General features: G+C 42.1%; 2 protein-coding genes across 8 annotated transcripts in view; both read left to right on the top strand.

Annotated features, from left to right (window-relative positions):
* The window catches only part of BRF1 (BRF1 general transcription factor IIIB subunit), a 230,619-nt gene that overhangs the window by 124,294 nt on the left and 93,833 nt on the right, over window positions 1-12,492 (top strand). For all 7 annotated transcript variants that reach the window (XR_013346443.1, XM_077819492.1, XM_077819489.1 and 4 more), the window contains 3 exons: window positions 2,021-2,060; window positions 2,149-2,241; window positions 3,032-3,310. Coding sequence is in view for 6 of the 7 variants with exons in the window: in XM_077819492.1 (XP_077675618.1) it covers window positions 2,021-2,060; window positions 2,149-2,241; window positions 3,032-3,310 (412 nt within the window). In the remaining variant the exon portion in view is untranslated. The remainder of the gene's footprint in view (window positions 1-2,020; window positions 2,061-2,148; window positions 2,242-3,031; window positions 3,311-12,492) is intronic.
* The window catches only part of ZBTB1 (zinc finger and BTB domain containing 1), a 300,777-nt gene that overhangs the window by 241,711 nt on the left and 46,574 nt on the right, over window positions 1-12,492 (top strand). The gene's annotated exons all lie outside the window — the stretch shown is intronic.

The following is a 12,492-nucleotide window of genomic DNA, read 5'->3' as shown; positions in this document are numbered from 1 at the left end:
GAGGCGTTACTTAAAATTTTGTCTAACTTCTTGTTATACAAAAATAAATACTGGTGTTAACACTAGTCAGATTGCATAGAATTTGTTTCATGATACAACATGCAGTACTTGAAAGACTGGTTTTGTGTGTGGCTTAGTTCATTTGAGGAATACTGGCTTGACAAGTATTTTATATGAAAATATTCTGTAACCGTCCTAAATGTCGTTTCAAGTTATTTGCTACTGAAAGTGAACATCCTTAATATTGGTAATGTTATGATGTCCTCTGGAGATTTTACACAAAAGCCTGGTTAGACATTGTGGGTCATATTTTTAGACCTCAGTCTTCACTTACATTCTTGCCCGCGCACATCTGTGGGTGGGGGTTTCCTGCCATAGCTTGTTCATGTAGTGGTGGTAGTTTCTAACTTCTGCAGCCATGTGGGCTTTGTGTGTGCAGATTCTGTTACTTGTGTACACTATTGTTAGCATTGAAATAGTGTGCCTGTTCAGGGGAGGGATGTGTTTACTCACATGTGGAGACCAAGAGGAGGTCCCACTAAAAGTCTGTCAGCAGATAAACGTTGCCATGAAATAGAGCATGGCTTTTTGAGAAATAGCCAATTAATAATCACATGCACCAGATTGGTTTTATTAGTATAGTTACATAGAGGAGTATGTTATGTGTGTGTTCTAGATGATTTTTAAAAATATCAGTTATATATGGAGATGCTAGAGTACAGTTGACAGATAGTGTCAGTAAGGTTGACAGTTGAAAGCTAGTGCTCCAAAGTTTTGCAATTACTCGGTTTTTTTGATTTTCATTTATTTTTAATTTGTAACGTTTGAATGAAATACATTTATAATCTGAACACTACATTCTTCAAAGTTGTTGAGTACTTACAACTCCCATTTATGCTGTGGATGTTGTGTACCTCTGAGAATCACCCAAAATGGGTTTTGTCCTCTATTATAAAATATTTTAGTATTTTTTGGCACCATCAGAGAGCACATACATGTATCCAGGTAATTTGCAATAAACAAAGAGAGGGTCAAATTCTCTTCACTTACATGAGTGTAGACAATGAAGTTGCTTCAGGTTCACACAGAATTGAGTTTGTTGAAATGGAGGCTTGCTTCTTCTTAGCACATCTTTTTGCCTAATGTTGAATTTGTGACTTAGTCTGTTGGAGTGAAATTAATGTACTGTTACAAACACAGGATTATTACTTAACCGCAGAATCAGTTTGTATAAAATACTATATTTAGTGTTAAAATACAGTTTGTACAAAACATGACTGCATCCTGTTTTAAGATGCGATATTCTGGACCACAATGTTAGAATTCGGAAGTATTTTCGTACGAGAAACAAGCTGGACTGTGAGGAGGAGGAGAGTCCCTGTTTAAACACAGGTATCTGAAATACTAGTCTGAGAAATACAAGAATGACTGTTAACATTAGGATGTTTCTCGGAGGCTGGATTTTTTTGGTCCACCATGTTCACTTTGAGCTGCTTATGGCCACGGATTTCCCCTAGGAGAATTCCCCTTGTGTAAGGGAAATCTCTTCCAATGCAACTGAGCTCCCCTATAGCTGATCGTCTGCTAGCATTAACTCCATTATGGACTTTACGATGGTGATGGAAGTTAGAGTAGGCACCCAGCTTCTGCAACTTCTCCTGGGGGTGGGTGGCCAAGAATCAGGGAGCTGCAACTGCAGCTGCTATTCTCCACTATGTCTGAGCTGTGCTTGGATAGAGGGGAGAGTCGGCGCCTCATTTTAGGTGAGACAGTGTGAAAGTTCCTCTCTGTCAGGTTGAGATATAGGTTTAATCAGTACTTTATTTCAAACAATATTTTGATACTTGTCTTTTGTCTGTCTGGTCTGTCCTAGATTACGAACGCTTTATGGAAGAAATGTACATTACCATCTTTCTATAGTACCATGTGTATTTAAGTCTCTTAATAGAGGAACAGATATTAAAATGATTTAATCGTAGCATATTCATATTTCATTCTGTTACTCATTTTTTCTTTTCAGCTTGAGAAAGCGCTGTCAAAAAAGCTTGAAGATGTTGAAGGTACAAGTCCCATTCAATACACTGTATCACTTGGCTACACCAAATAACATGAATGGTTTCTGAACTTTATTTTTTTTAATTGCCACAGGTGAAATATCAATTTACCAAGATGAAATAGAGAATGAATTAGAAAATAGTAGGCCAAAGGCAAAAGGAGTATTAGCAAATTTGACTAAAGATGGTAAGTATATAAAAGACGATGAATATTTTAAAAGTAGCAATGGGGGTCAAATCCTACTCACGTTATTTTGTAGGATCTTTTATTATGCTATATACTGCTCCATTTCTTTGTTGTGTAGTTATATATATATGCAGTTACATACATTATGCAGTGAAATGTTGGGTGCAACAAAACATTTAAGTCTTGACTTAGACTGGAGTTCTCTGAGGATTGGAATGCATATTGCCAGCCCACAAAATACCATGCTTCAAATATCAGACATCAACTTGAGTAGTACTGGAATTCACCAAAATTGTATACATTTTAAAAAATAGAACTATTGTAATGGCATGAATGGCTGTGACAAATTACTCTATTTAACAGGGGTGGTGTTGGTACTTCAGGTTAACATGAAATTTACCCCAAACCAGTGGGCATGTACCTTTGTGCCTCTGTATTCCCACACAGAAGGTTTTCACAGTACTGTTTATAGGTTGAATATTAGCCTTAATTATCATGACAAGTATTTAGCTCTTATTACTAGAACTACTTACTTGCAGTATTATTGCACAATAGAAGCAATTTTAACTTACTATTTTCAGAAGAGACATATTTTAAAAGCTAAAGCAATGATTTTAAAGCACATCTGGAAATTCCGTATATTCATACAATGTACTGAAATACTCTCTGTTCTTCTGCAGATTGTTCTCTAATGGTTTTTATTTTTTTAAGTGAGCTGCTCTTCATGTACTTAGTTTAGTAACAGATGGTATGAAGTTATTTGATTTCCCCCCCTCTCCCCCCATTACAGAATCTATAGAAGATAATACTGCTAGCGTATTTGGAGAGGAGGAGGCAGAAGATGAAGAACTGGAAGCAGCTGCTAATCATTTAAACAAGGACTTTTGTAATGAACTTCTCGATAAAGATAGATTAAAGAAAAATGAAGGGAGAGAATGCAAAAATGGAAATGAAACTCCTGTATGGCCACCTGCACTAGAATCTCTGCTTGGCCCACTCCCTACTGCTGCCAGCCTTGGGATAACAGAGTCTATACAAGAGTGTATATCCCCTAAGGATCGAGACCACAGTAAGTACAAGATTAATGTAAGCCGAAATTTAAAATAGAAATGTCAGACTTATGCAAACTGTTGTGGTTTCACTGTTTAATTTCCAGTTACTTGCATGGTTGTTGACATAGGAATTCTATGAAATGTAAATGTTATAGGAAGAGTGTAGAGACATAGGAATTTGCAATCTTGATCAGACCAGTGGTTCAACTGGTCAAATATTTTGTATTTGACACTGGCCAGTACCAGAAGTTGCTCAGGAAGGTTCAGGATTTATATCCCTTAAACGTAGTAAAACAGATTTACCTTGATATGATAGCTGATATGGATATTTCAAACATTGCAGTCATTATGTTGTTTTATTTGATACTTCCAATTAGCAATGTGTAACAAGTGGATTTTTTCTTTATAAGTATAATTGGAAATGAAAATCTTAAATACCCGTGTTCTAGGTAACTTTTTTTTAGTTCAAAAGAGACGCAACATTTTTCAGGAAATACTGTATTGGAGTCAAACAAGGAAGCTGTCTCCTTTTGCTCTTAGTCAAGAATCAGTCTATTATATTTAATTCATTCTTCAGTGGTTTGTAAAGTTGCAAATGTTCAAAATACTTGGCATACAATATAGCGTATGCTTTTCCCCCCTTGATATGCATTTTTGTTAATACCTTGTTTGGCATGTTCCATTCCGTTTTCTCTGATCCCTGAAACCTTTTTATAGAATGGCACTCGAATGGACAGCATTAGCTGAATTGAACAATTGAAAATTTCTATTTTGCATGAGTTACAGAAGGCTACTACACACAACCAATGATTCAAGGAGGTGTGTTTGCCTTTTTATATGTAAGCTGAAACTCTATGGAGTGTTTTTTTCCCCTTCATGAATCTCAGATCTGAACATATTTGGTGAGAATCTCATTTTTTTCTATATTACAGTACATTTTCTGTTCCATAAAGCTTATCTGTCTTTGAATCTGTTCAGTCAGCAGATTCAATGAGTAGATCCAACTAAATGGACTGTGTCTTAATTTAGCTCTTATAACAGTTTATGTGAGTTATTCAAGATAGATGATGCTATCCTACTCCACAGCTAGACTGAAGGACCACACAAAATCAACCTCATACCATTTTACTGCTCATGTCACAGAACTGCAGCGGATGAGTATAATTTATTTTCCCATATTATGCACAAGCTAAATGATGTAGAAAAAATTGATTGTTTAATTAAAATTAATGGTGGGAGGAATAGATGGCTCACACTATTGGGATATGCATCACTTCACCTCAAAATCAGTGGTTCAGATCTAACAGAGGTCAGTAGTAGCTGAAAATTGTTGCTGTCTGATGGTTGTTCAATGACCTCTGAAAAACAAGTCTGTGGTTTCAGTCCAGTTCCCAGTGAACATGTCCGTATAATGAAAACCTCAATTGGCACTGTCATTGGCAATTTTAATGGAGGGTCCAAGGACTGAATGAATTTACAGATGGAACTAATCTGTCACTCCCAGATATGTTCCTCCAAGTCGGGCTTGAGGTTATTGGGCAAAGAAATATATGGCAGCTTGGTCTGTGACTGCCCCTGTGTTCTACCGGTTCTGTAAAAAAAAATAGAGGTCTATGGTCTTTGGGGCTGCCAGATTCATTTAATTTTTACAAGTGATCAACTGGATTTTGGTATGTTTAGTTTAAAAAAAAAATCCCTCTGGAAAATCCCAACTCCATTGTGACAGGGATTCAAATTTCCTTTATGTAGTATACCCAGAATGAATAAAAGATTAAATTTAGGTGTTACAGTGGGTTATTGTTTTGGTTGTAGCCTTTAGTCCTTCTCAAAGCTGATTCTTTTGGGTTGCAGGGGCCATATGTAAATCTCTAGCTTCGAGGGAAGGATATCTCCCATCCTCCTCACCCCAATTACCTTCCTTCTCCAAAAATCTCTGGTGTAGGTCCCCTTAAAGATCTTTTACTTGGCTTTTGCATGTGATATGTCAACTTATGATTGTGTCTGTTTCAGCTATTTGAGGAAATCTCTCACTGATGCAGCAGCAGTAGAAGACTCCCCAGAAACTGATAGTATAGACCAGACTTAAATGCAATGCTTAGATATTGAAGGACATTTAGGGTTATTCCCCAATCTGCAATTGTCAATGCAATATATGTGTGAATTTTTTATGGAAAGCACAGTATTTGAGTGAATTTGCATCACAAAGAGAGCACACTAGGTTACTGCATTAATGCAGTTAAGAGGCAGTATAATGCTCAGTAGAAGCGATGCATTAGATTGTATTGTCTCTAAAAATACTTTAATCAGGAGAGACATTTCAGTTGGGTTTCTTTTTGAGTGTTTACAGTTGCTTCTATCTTGTTGATTTTTTTATTATACAAGGTATTAATCATAGAATCCTGCCCAAGGCTGATTCTTTTGCTTTGGATCTGGCTATTTTAATTATCTTAAAAGTTTCTTAGAAAATCCAGATTCTCCTTGTTGAATATCTTATCAGTAGCAATGAAGTACATGCTCCTGCGTACTAAATGAAAACATGAATTCACCCACAATGAGGCTTTGTGTATACCCTGTTTGTATATTTTAGTGAAATGCTTATAATTTGTAAAAGGAAGGGGATACTATATTTTGTGAATGCTGATCATGCTGTTCTAAACCATAAAGACGAGTTTATTACAGAACTCACGAGCATTGAAGTCCTGAGTGAATTGTGTTGTATCATAGCTACCCAACAGATGCTGGAAATGGAGAAGATCTGGTAGGTCAGCCAGTACATTTCTCTGCCAAGGCAGGATTTTCACTTGTAACATATTTTCTAGAATTTTGTTAATTCTAGTTTTAAATACCCCAAATAATCGGGTTTCCACTATTCTCTGGGAGATTGTCGTAGTCAAATACCAAAGACTTTATTTTCAAAGCATTTTTTCTGGTATTCTATATAAAATTTCTCTTTGTAATTTATTTTCCATTACTCCTACTTACGTCCCTTTGTACCACCCTAAATAACTCATCATCTTCCTTAGTATTTACAGCCTTCATACATTTGTAGGCTATTATCCTGTCCTCCCCTTGTTGTCATTTAGCACAAGTTGTGCTTGTCTCAAAATATTTTGGCCAAGATGGAAAGTGAGAAAGGATTGAAACTAAGTGCGGCAGAGGGAAAATGCAAGGCTTAAATTGTATGCCAAATTCATACAAATTATCTTTGGTATGCTCGTTGGTATATCGTAAATTTTCATGAGCAGTCATTGTAGGGCTACATTAGCAAACAGTGTAGTGTGAGCAGGTGGTAACATGCAGCTGCACCTCCTCATAAAAGTAAACATCTTTTATAATCAAAAATAACTTTTGCAAGTACCATCTTGTGCCTACCCGAGCGAAGTGACTGTAAAGTACAGATTAAAAAAAAAAATCTATGGCAAAGTTTTTGTGCTCCCTGTTACTGACAACCAATTGTTTGTCATTTACATACATTTCCCTTGTATTTATGCCTTCATTCGTACTATTGATCTCATCCAGTACACACTGAAGTCAGAGAATCTTTCCATTGACATCAGTGGGTGTTGAATAAGGCCCTATGTAAACAGGTACCCCAAACAATGGCCTTTGTAACAAAAAATGAACTAATTAACTCTATTTTGTTTTCTTCTTATTTTGTCATCTTTTTGTCTGTCTCTTACATTTTGTTTAAATGTCATACAAAAGAAACTCGCTAACAAGACTTAAAAATTAATAGATTAGTAATTCAAGGGAATTAAACATTAAAAACATTGGGTTTGTTTAGTCTGGAGAAAAGAAGACTGAGGGGGACATAACAGTTTTCAGGTACATCAGATTGTTACAAGGAGGAGGGAGAAAAATTGTTCTCCTTAACCACTGAGCTTAGGACAAGAAGAAATGGGTTTAAATTGCAGCAAGGGCGGTTTAGGTTGGACATTAGGAAAAACTTCCTAACTGTTAGGGTGATTAAGCACTGGAATAAATTGCCTAGGGAGGCTAGACAAAGAGCAGGTTAGACAAACACTTGTCAGGGATGGTCTAGATCAGTGGTACTCAATCCGCGGCCCAGTTAGCACACAGTTGCGGCTCAGCTGAAGTCCTGAATGAATTGTGTTGTACACAGCTGCTGTATGCTAAAGGCTGCTGGGCCTGTGGGTCGGGGCTGTGGGCTTCCCCACCACCTGGTGTGGTGGGGTCCAGGCCCTGGCTGTCCTGCCCCATACAGCGGAGTCTGCGCTCGGGGCTGCCAGGCCACCGTGCTCTGCACAGCGGGGTCTGGGCTCGGGGCTGTGCCGCCCTGCTGCCAGGCGGCATCTGGCGGGGTCCGGGGTCGGGGCTGCCGCATGGAGGGGTCAGGGTAGGGGCTGCCCTGCACCTTGGGTCTGTTCCTGGCCCAACTCTGTGGGCGGGCTGGGGCTTTGGGCATAGGGGTGTGTAGGGGAGTTTGGGGTGGGGTGCTGTGGTTCTTAACCTGTGGCCCATAATGATAAACAGGTTGAGAACTACTGTTCTAGATAATACTTAGTCCTGCCATGAGTGCAGGGGACTGGACTAAATGACCTCTTGAGGTCCCCTCCAGTCCTATGATTATGAAGTGCTGTTAAATCGTAATTACTTACATATGAAAAATAAAGCTACTAATTTATTGTCCCATGTTATATTAAATATACGTGGTCATCAGGTTGACCAATTATGTTCCCAGTCCCAACTATTCTTTCTTTATCTCTGATTTAAGCATGCAATTGTTTTGATGGCTTTAAGCACCTCCTGTTGAAAGTATTAAAATGTGTGATCACTTAGGTGCACAATTGCTAGATTTATCTATGCAACACAGGGAAATCATTTTAAGAATTTGCCTTTAATGTATTCCCTGTATGGGAGCATCTCATTGGAAACTTTTCTGTGGAAGGACTTGTATCTTTACAATTTTTGAGAAGTGGGTGATACATCTTTATGCAAGCAAACCTTTCAAACCTAACCACCTATAATTCATGTATTTGGCAGTCTTGATAGACTATTGTATCTGTGATTGAGCCTTCCTCATGTTGTTAATGAGATGTGAAGATCTTGCTGCAGACAGTATGATAATGTCAGGTTTCAGAGTAGCAGCTGTGTTCGTCTGTAACCGCAAAAAGAACAGGAATACTTGTAAAAAGAAAAGGAGGACTTGTGGCACCTTAGAGACTAACAAATTTATTTGAGCATAAACTTTCGTGAGCTACAGCTCACTTCATCAAATGCATTCAGTGGAAAATACAGTGGGGAGATTTGTATACATAGAGAACATGAAACAATGGGTGTTAACCATACACACTGTAAGGACAGTGATCACTTAAGATGAGCTATTACCAGCAGGAGAGCGGGTGGGGGCGGGTGGGCAGGGGGGAGGGGCAAGACCTTTTGTAGTGATAATCAAGGTGGGCCATTTCCAGCAGTTGACAAGAACGTCTGAGGAATGTGGGGGGAGGAGGGGGAAATAGTTTTACTTTGTGTAATGACCCATCCACTCCCAGTCTCTATTCAAGCCTAAGTTAATTGTATCCAGTTTGCAAATTAATTCCAATTCAGCAGTCTCTCCTTGGAGTCTGTTTTTGAAGTCTTTTTGTTGAAGAATTGCCACTTTTAGGTCTGTAATCGAGTGACCAAAGAGATTGAAGTGTTCTAATGGCGTGGCTAATGTGATTAGGTCCTATGATGGTGTTACTTGAATAAATATGTGGACAGAGTTGGCATTGGGCTTTGTTGCAAGGATAGGTTCCAGGGTTAGTGTTTTTATTGTGTGGTGTGTGGTTGCTGGAGAGTATTTGCTTCAGGTTCGGGGGTTGTCTGTAAGCGAGGACTGGTCTGTCTCCCAAGATCTGTGAGAGTGAGGGATCATTTTTCAGGATAGGTTGCTTTGCATGCAGATTTAGGTACCTGCAGTCTACAGGTGGCAGGTATCAAAGGCAGGGGAAGGCTAAGCCTACTCAAATAGCCTGCATGGCCCCACCCCCAGTCCCCCTCCTGCTTCTCGCTGCGCTCTGCTGCAGCTCTTCCTTCCCATGTAGCTGGGACCCCGGGCCAATGGCGCCGGAACCGGGGGGGGTGGGGGGGCAGGGAGCCATAGCCCTCCCACTTTTTGAAAGTAGACAGGCCTGACCCGTCCACTTTTTCACCAGGGCAGACCCTGCCCCATTGCCCTCCTCTTGTGCCTGAAGCCCCGGCCAGGCCAGGCGAGTGCGGAGCCCGTCTGGGCAGCCCTCACCTGGCAGCTGTGGGGAGCCATGGTGGACCCTCCACCTGCCCGGGGTACAGGAGGAGGGTCTGTGACTCCATGCCGGCTCCCCACAGCTGCTTGCACAGCTCTTCCTGACCCGGCTCTAGCTGGGCAGGGGCAGGCCGGGCCTTGGAGCCGCAGCCCAGCTACGGTAGGAGCTATGCGGGCAGCTGTGAGGAGTCGCGGACCTGCTACAGGCGGGCGGGGTGCCCCCCCGGAGCTGTGTCGGGGAGAGCTGCGCAAGCAGCTGTGGGGAGCCTGGGTTCCTCCACCTGCCCTGGGTGGGGGACCTGGGACACAGTCAGGGGGCTGCTTTTGCCTCCACGTGGGCTCCGCCCACACTTTTGGAAGGGCTCTGGTGCCCTTGCCCTGGGCACTACTGGGGGCTGGCCTGCAGCCAAGGACTCAGGGTGGCTGGTACTGGTGTTCGTGCCATCCGACACTCTGGGGCTGGGGGTCATGCTGCCTGCTCGCCCACCATGCTGGGGGCTGTGCTCAGCTGCCTGCCCACCCGCCCACTCGGCGCTGGGGGGACAGGTGCTCAGGCGGACGGCTCTGGTGGTGGAAGGGGAGTGGGAGGGGTAGGGCCCTGGACAGAAGGGGTGGGCCGGCCAGGGACTAGCCTCACCAAGTCCGTGTTCACCCGCTGCCCATGCTGGAGTCTTTGATATAAGTTACAGATGCATGATTTTCTTACTTAACAGTGTATGTGAGTTTTATGTAAATCTTGTGTACAGTGTATATAATTTTACACTAAAAACACCAGTGCACCCCTGTCTACACAAACAGCTGTGTGCACGTTTTCATTGAAGAATCTTACATATTTCTGAAAGACTGAGATGTTAGTTGCTAGCCAGGGGTGGCTGTAGAACTCGTTCTTCCCTCACTGATGCTGCAGCTCAGGTTGGAGAAGAATCTGTTCCAAATGAGGACCTCAACTCAGACCCCCCTAAGCACCCAAGAGGTACATGCCTCAGAGGCTGTGCGTCCCCACACCAGCTTGCATCAGTACAGCTTTCAGGAGGTGGGAAGAAACAACCAGTTCAGCTGGTGCCATGCTGCTATTCCTCTGCAGGAGGAGGAGAGGAAGTACAGAGATGCAGTGTCCTGCTGCCACTGCTTTAATGATTCATTAGGGAGAGGTGTGCAAGAGAATAGAGTGGAGCACTAAGGGGGCAAGGGGAGGGACACACAAACAGACCTGGAATCAAGAGAAGGGCTGGGGAAAAAAAAGTGGAATAGCTCAGCTTTCATATGTATAGATTATATACTATCTCCTGCCCCACCTTTGTGTGCATGTATATTTCTGCCTTACTATCCCACCCCCAATAAAACCCTGTCTTGCGAAAAGACAAAAGCAGTTAAAACTGAAATTGTTCATTAGGGAATTGTAGAAAATGTATAGACACTACATGGAAGTTTCATTGACTTCACTTGAAAATATAACTGGTTAGAAGAATGTTATTTGAACAATTCATCATGTTATCTGAAATGTCAAGACTATGGTCCCCAGTTCAGTTCAGGGAGTCCTCATGATCTCAGTTGCTATTGTGAATAAAGACTTATTAACCTAGGTCAAGAAGCCACAAAACTTGCCCTGGGAAGAAGGAAATATAAGAGTGCAAGCAGTATTTTGCAGGGGTTAGCTACTGGGGTGAAGTATGATGAATGATAAATCAATGTGCAGCATTAGAAAGTATCTTGGGAATTTTGCCCTATGTATTATGAAAAGGTTAAAATAATCCCTGGTAAAGGTAGTTTACTTTGGAACGGCATGTGCTCATTCCCTCTTCAACTGCTGAGGGAAATTGCTGCATAATCAAGAGCCCTGGAAATAGCCAATTTAAGTGAGTTGCCAGATACATTTGAATATTTTGGTGTGCTTCTGTTTTCCTTTAGCAGTTTTATTTTGTTCAGTAAGTTTGGATCTAGTTAGCATAAATTACTGCATAAATTAGACGTTAATAGAGAATTCTTCTTCACGTGATTGCTCATATTGATTCCAATTAGGTGTGCATGCGCCAGGTGCACAATTGTCGGAAAGTTTTTCCCAAAGTAGCACCCATGTGGTTGGCTGTGGAGCCCCCTGGAGTGGCGCCTTCAGTATGCTCAGTGTATGACCCTGTCGACTGGGTGCCGCCTCAGTTCCTTGCTGCTGCCAGTGACGGTTGTTGGAACTGTAGCGTCTTGCTTTGCAAGCTCTCCACGTTTCCTTAGCTTCTCTTTTAAACTGTTTGTATTTTGTAGTAGATCAGTTCTTAGTTATTGTAGTTCTAGTTAGTAGTTAGTAAGCTGTTGGACTGGGGGGCGGGGGAGGGGGTTACCTTCCACCCTGACTGTGTGTTCTCTTTGGGGGACGTACATGCCTAAGTCCCTGGGGTTCAAGTCCTGCAACAAGCCCAAGCCAACAGGCGACCCTCATGTCGCTTGGTTAAAGTGTCTGGGGGAAGCACATCAGTCTGAAAAGTGCAGGATTTGTAAGGGCTTTTGCCCCCGAACCAAGAAGGAGCAGGACTTTAGATTGAAGCAGCTCCTTATGGAGGTAGCACTAGACCACAACCTGCACTGGTGCGGCAGGATCCGGCGCCGAGTTCCTCAGTGTGCAGTGCCCCGGCGGCAGTGGCAGCACCGCGAAAGGACTCCGGTAGAGACCTTCAGCACCATAACACCCGACACCGAAGAACGTAGGACCAGCCCAACACCGATCCCGTTCACCGGTGCAGAAGCGGCACTGGAAGCAAGGGAGGAGTGGTTCCCACACTTCAGAACTCACCCCATTTATTCGAACGCAAAGTTTACTCCACGGTGGGGGCTTGCAACTCAGGATTGCCAACCAGCAGGCAATCCTGAGCAGGTACAGTTTTAACTCCTGGAACTCTGTGCTGAAGTTTAGAGAGCTGGTTTGGGGCAACTGTCGAGGAGGGCAAGGTAGTAGCGCGGACC

Source organism: Eretmochelys imbricata, chromosome 6 (genome assembly GCF_965152235.1).
Source record: "Eretmochelys imbricata isolate rEreImb1 chromosome 6, rEreImb1.hap1, whole genome shotgun sequence".
Classification (NCBI taxonomy): Eukaryota; Metazoa; Chordata; order Testudines; family Cheloniidae; genus Eretmochelys; species Eretmochelys imbricata.
This window is presented reverse-complemented; position numbering and strand designations above follow the sequence as displayed.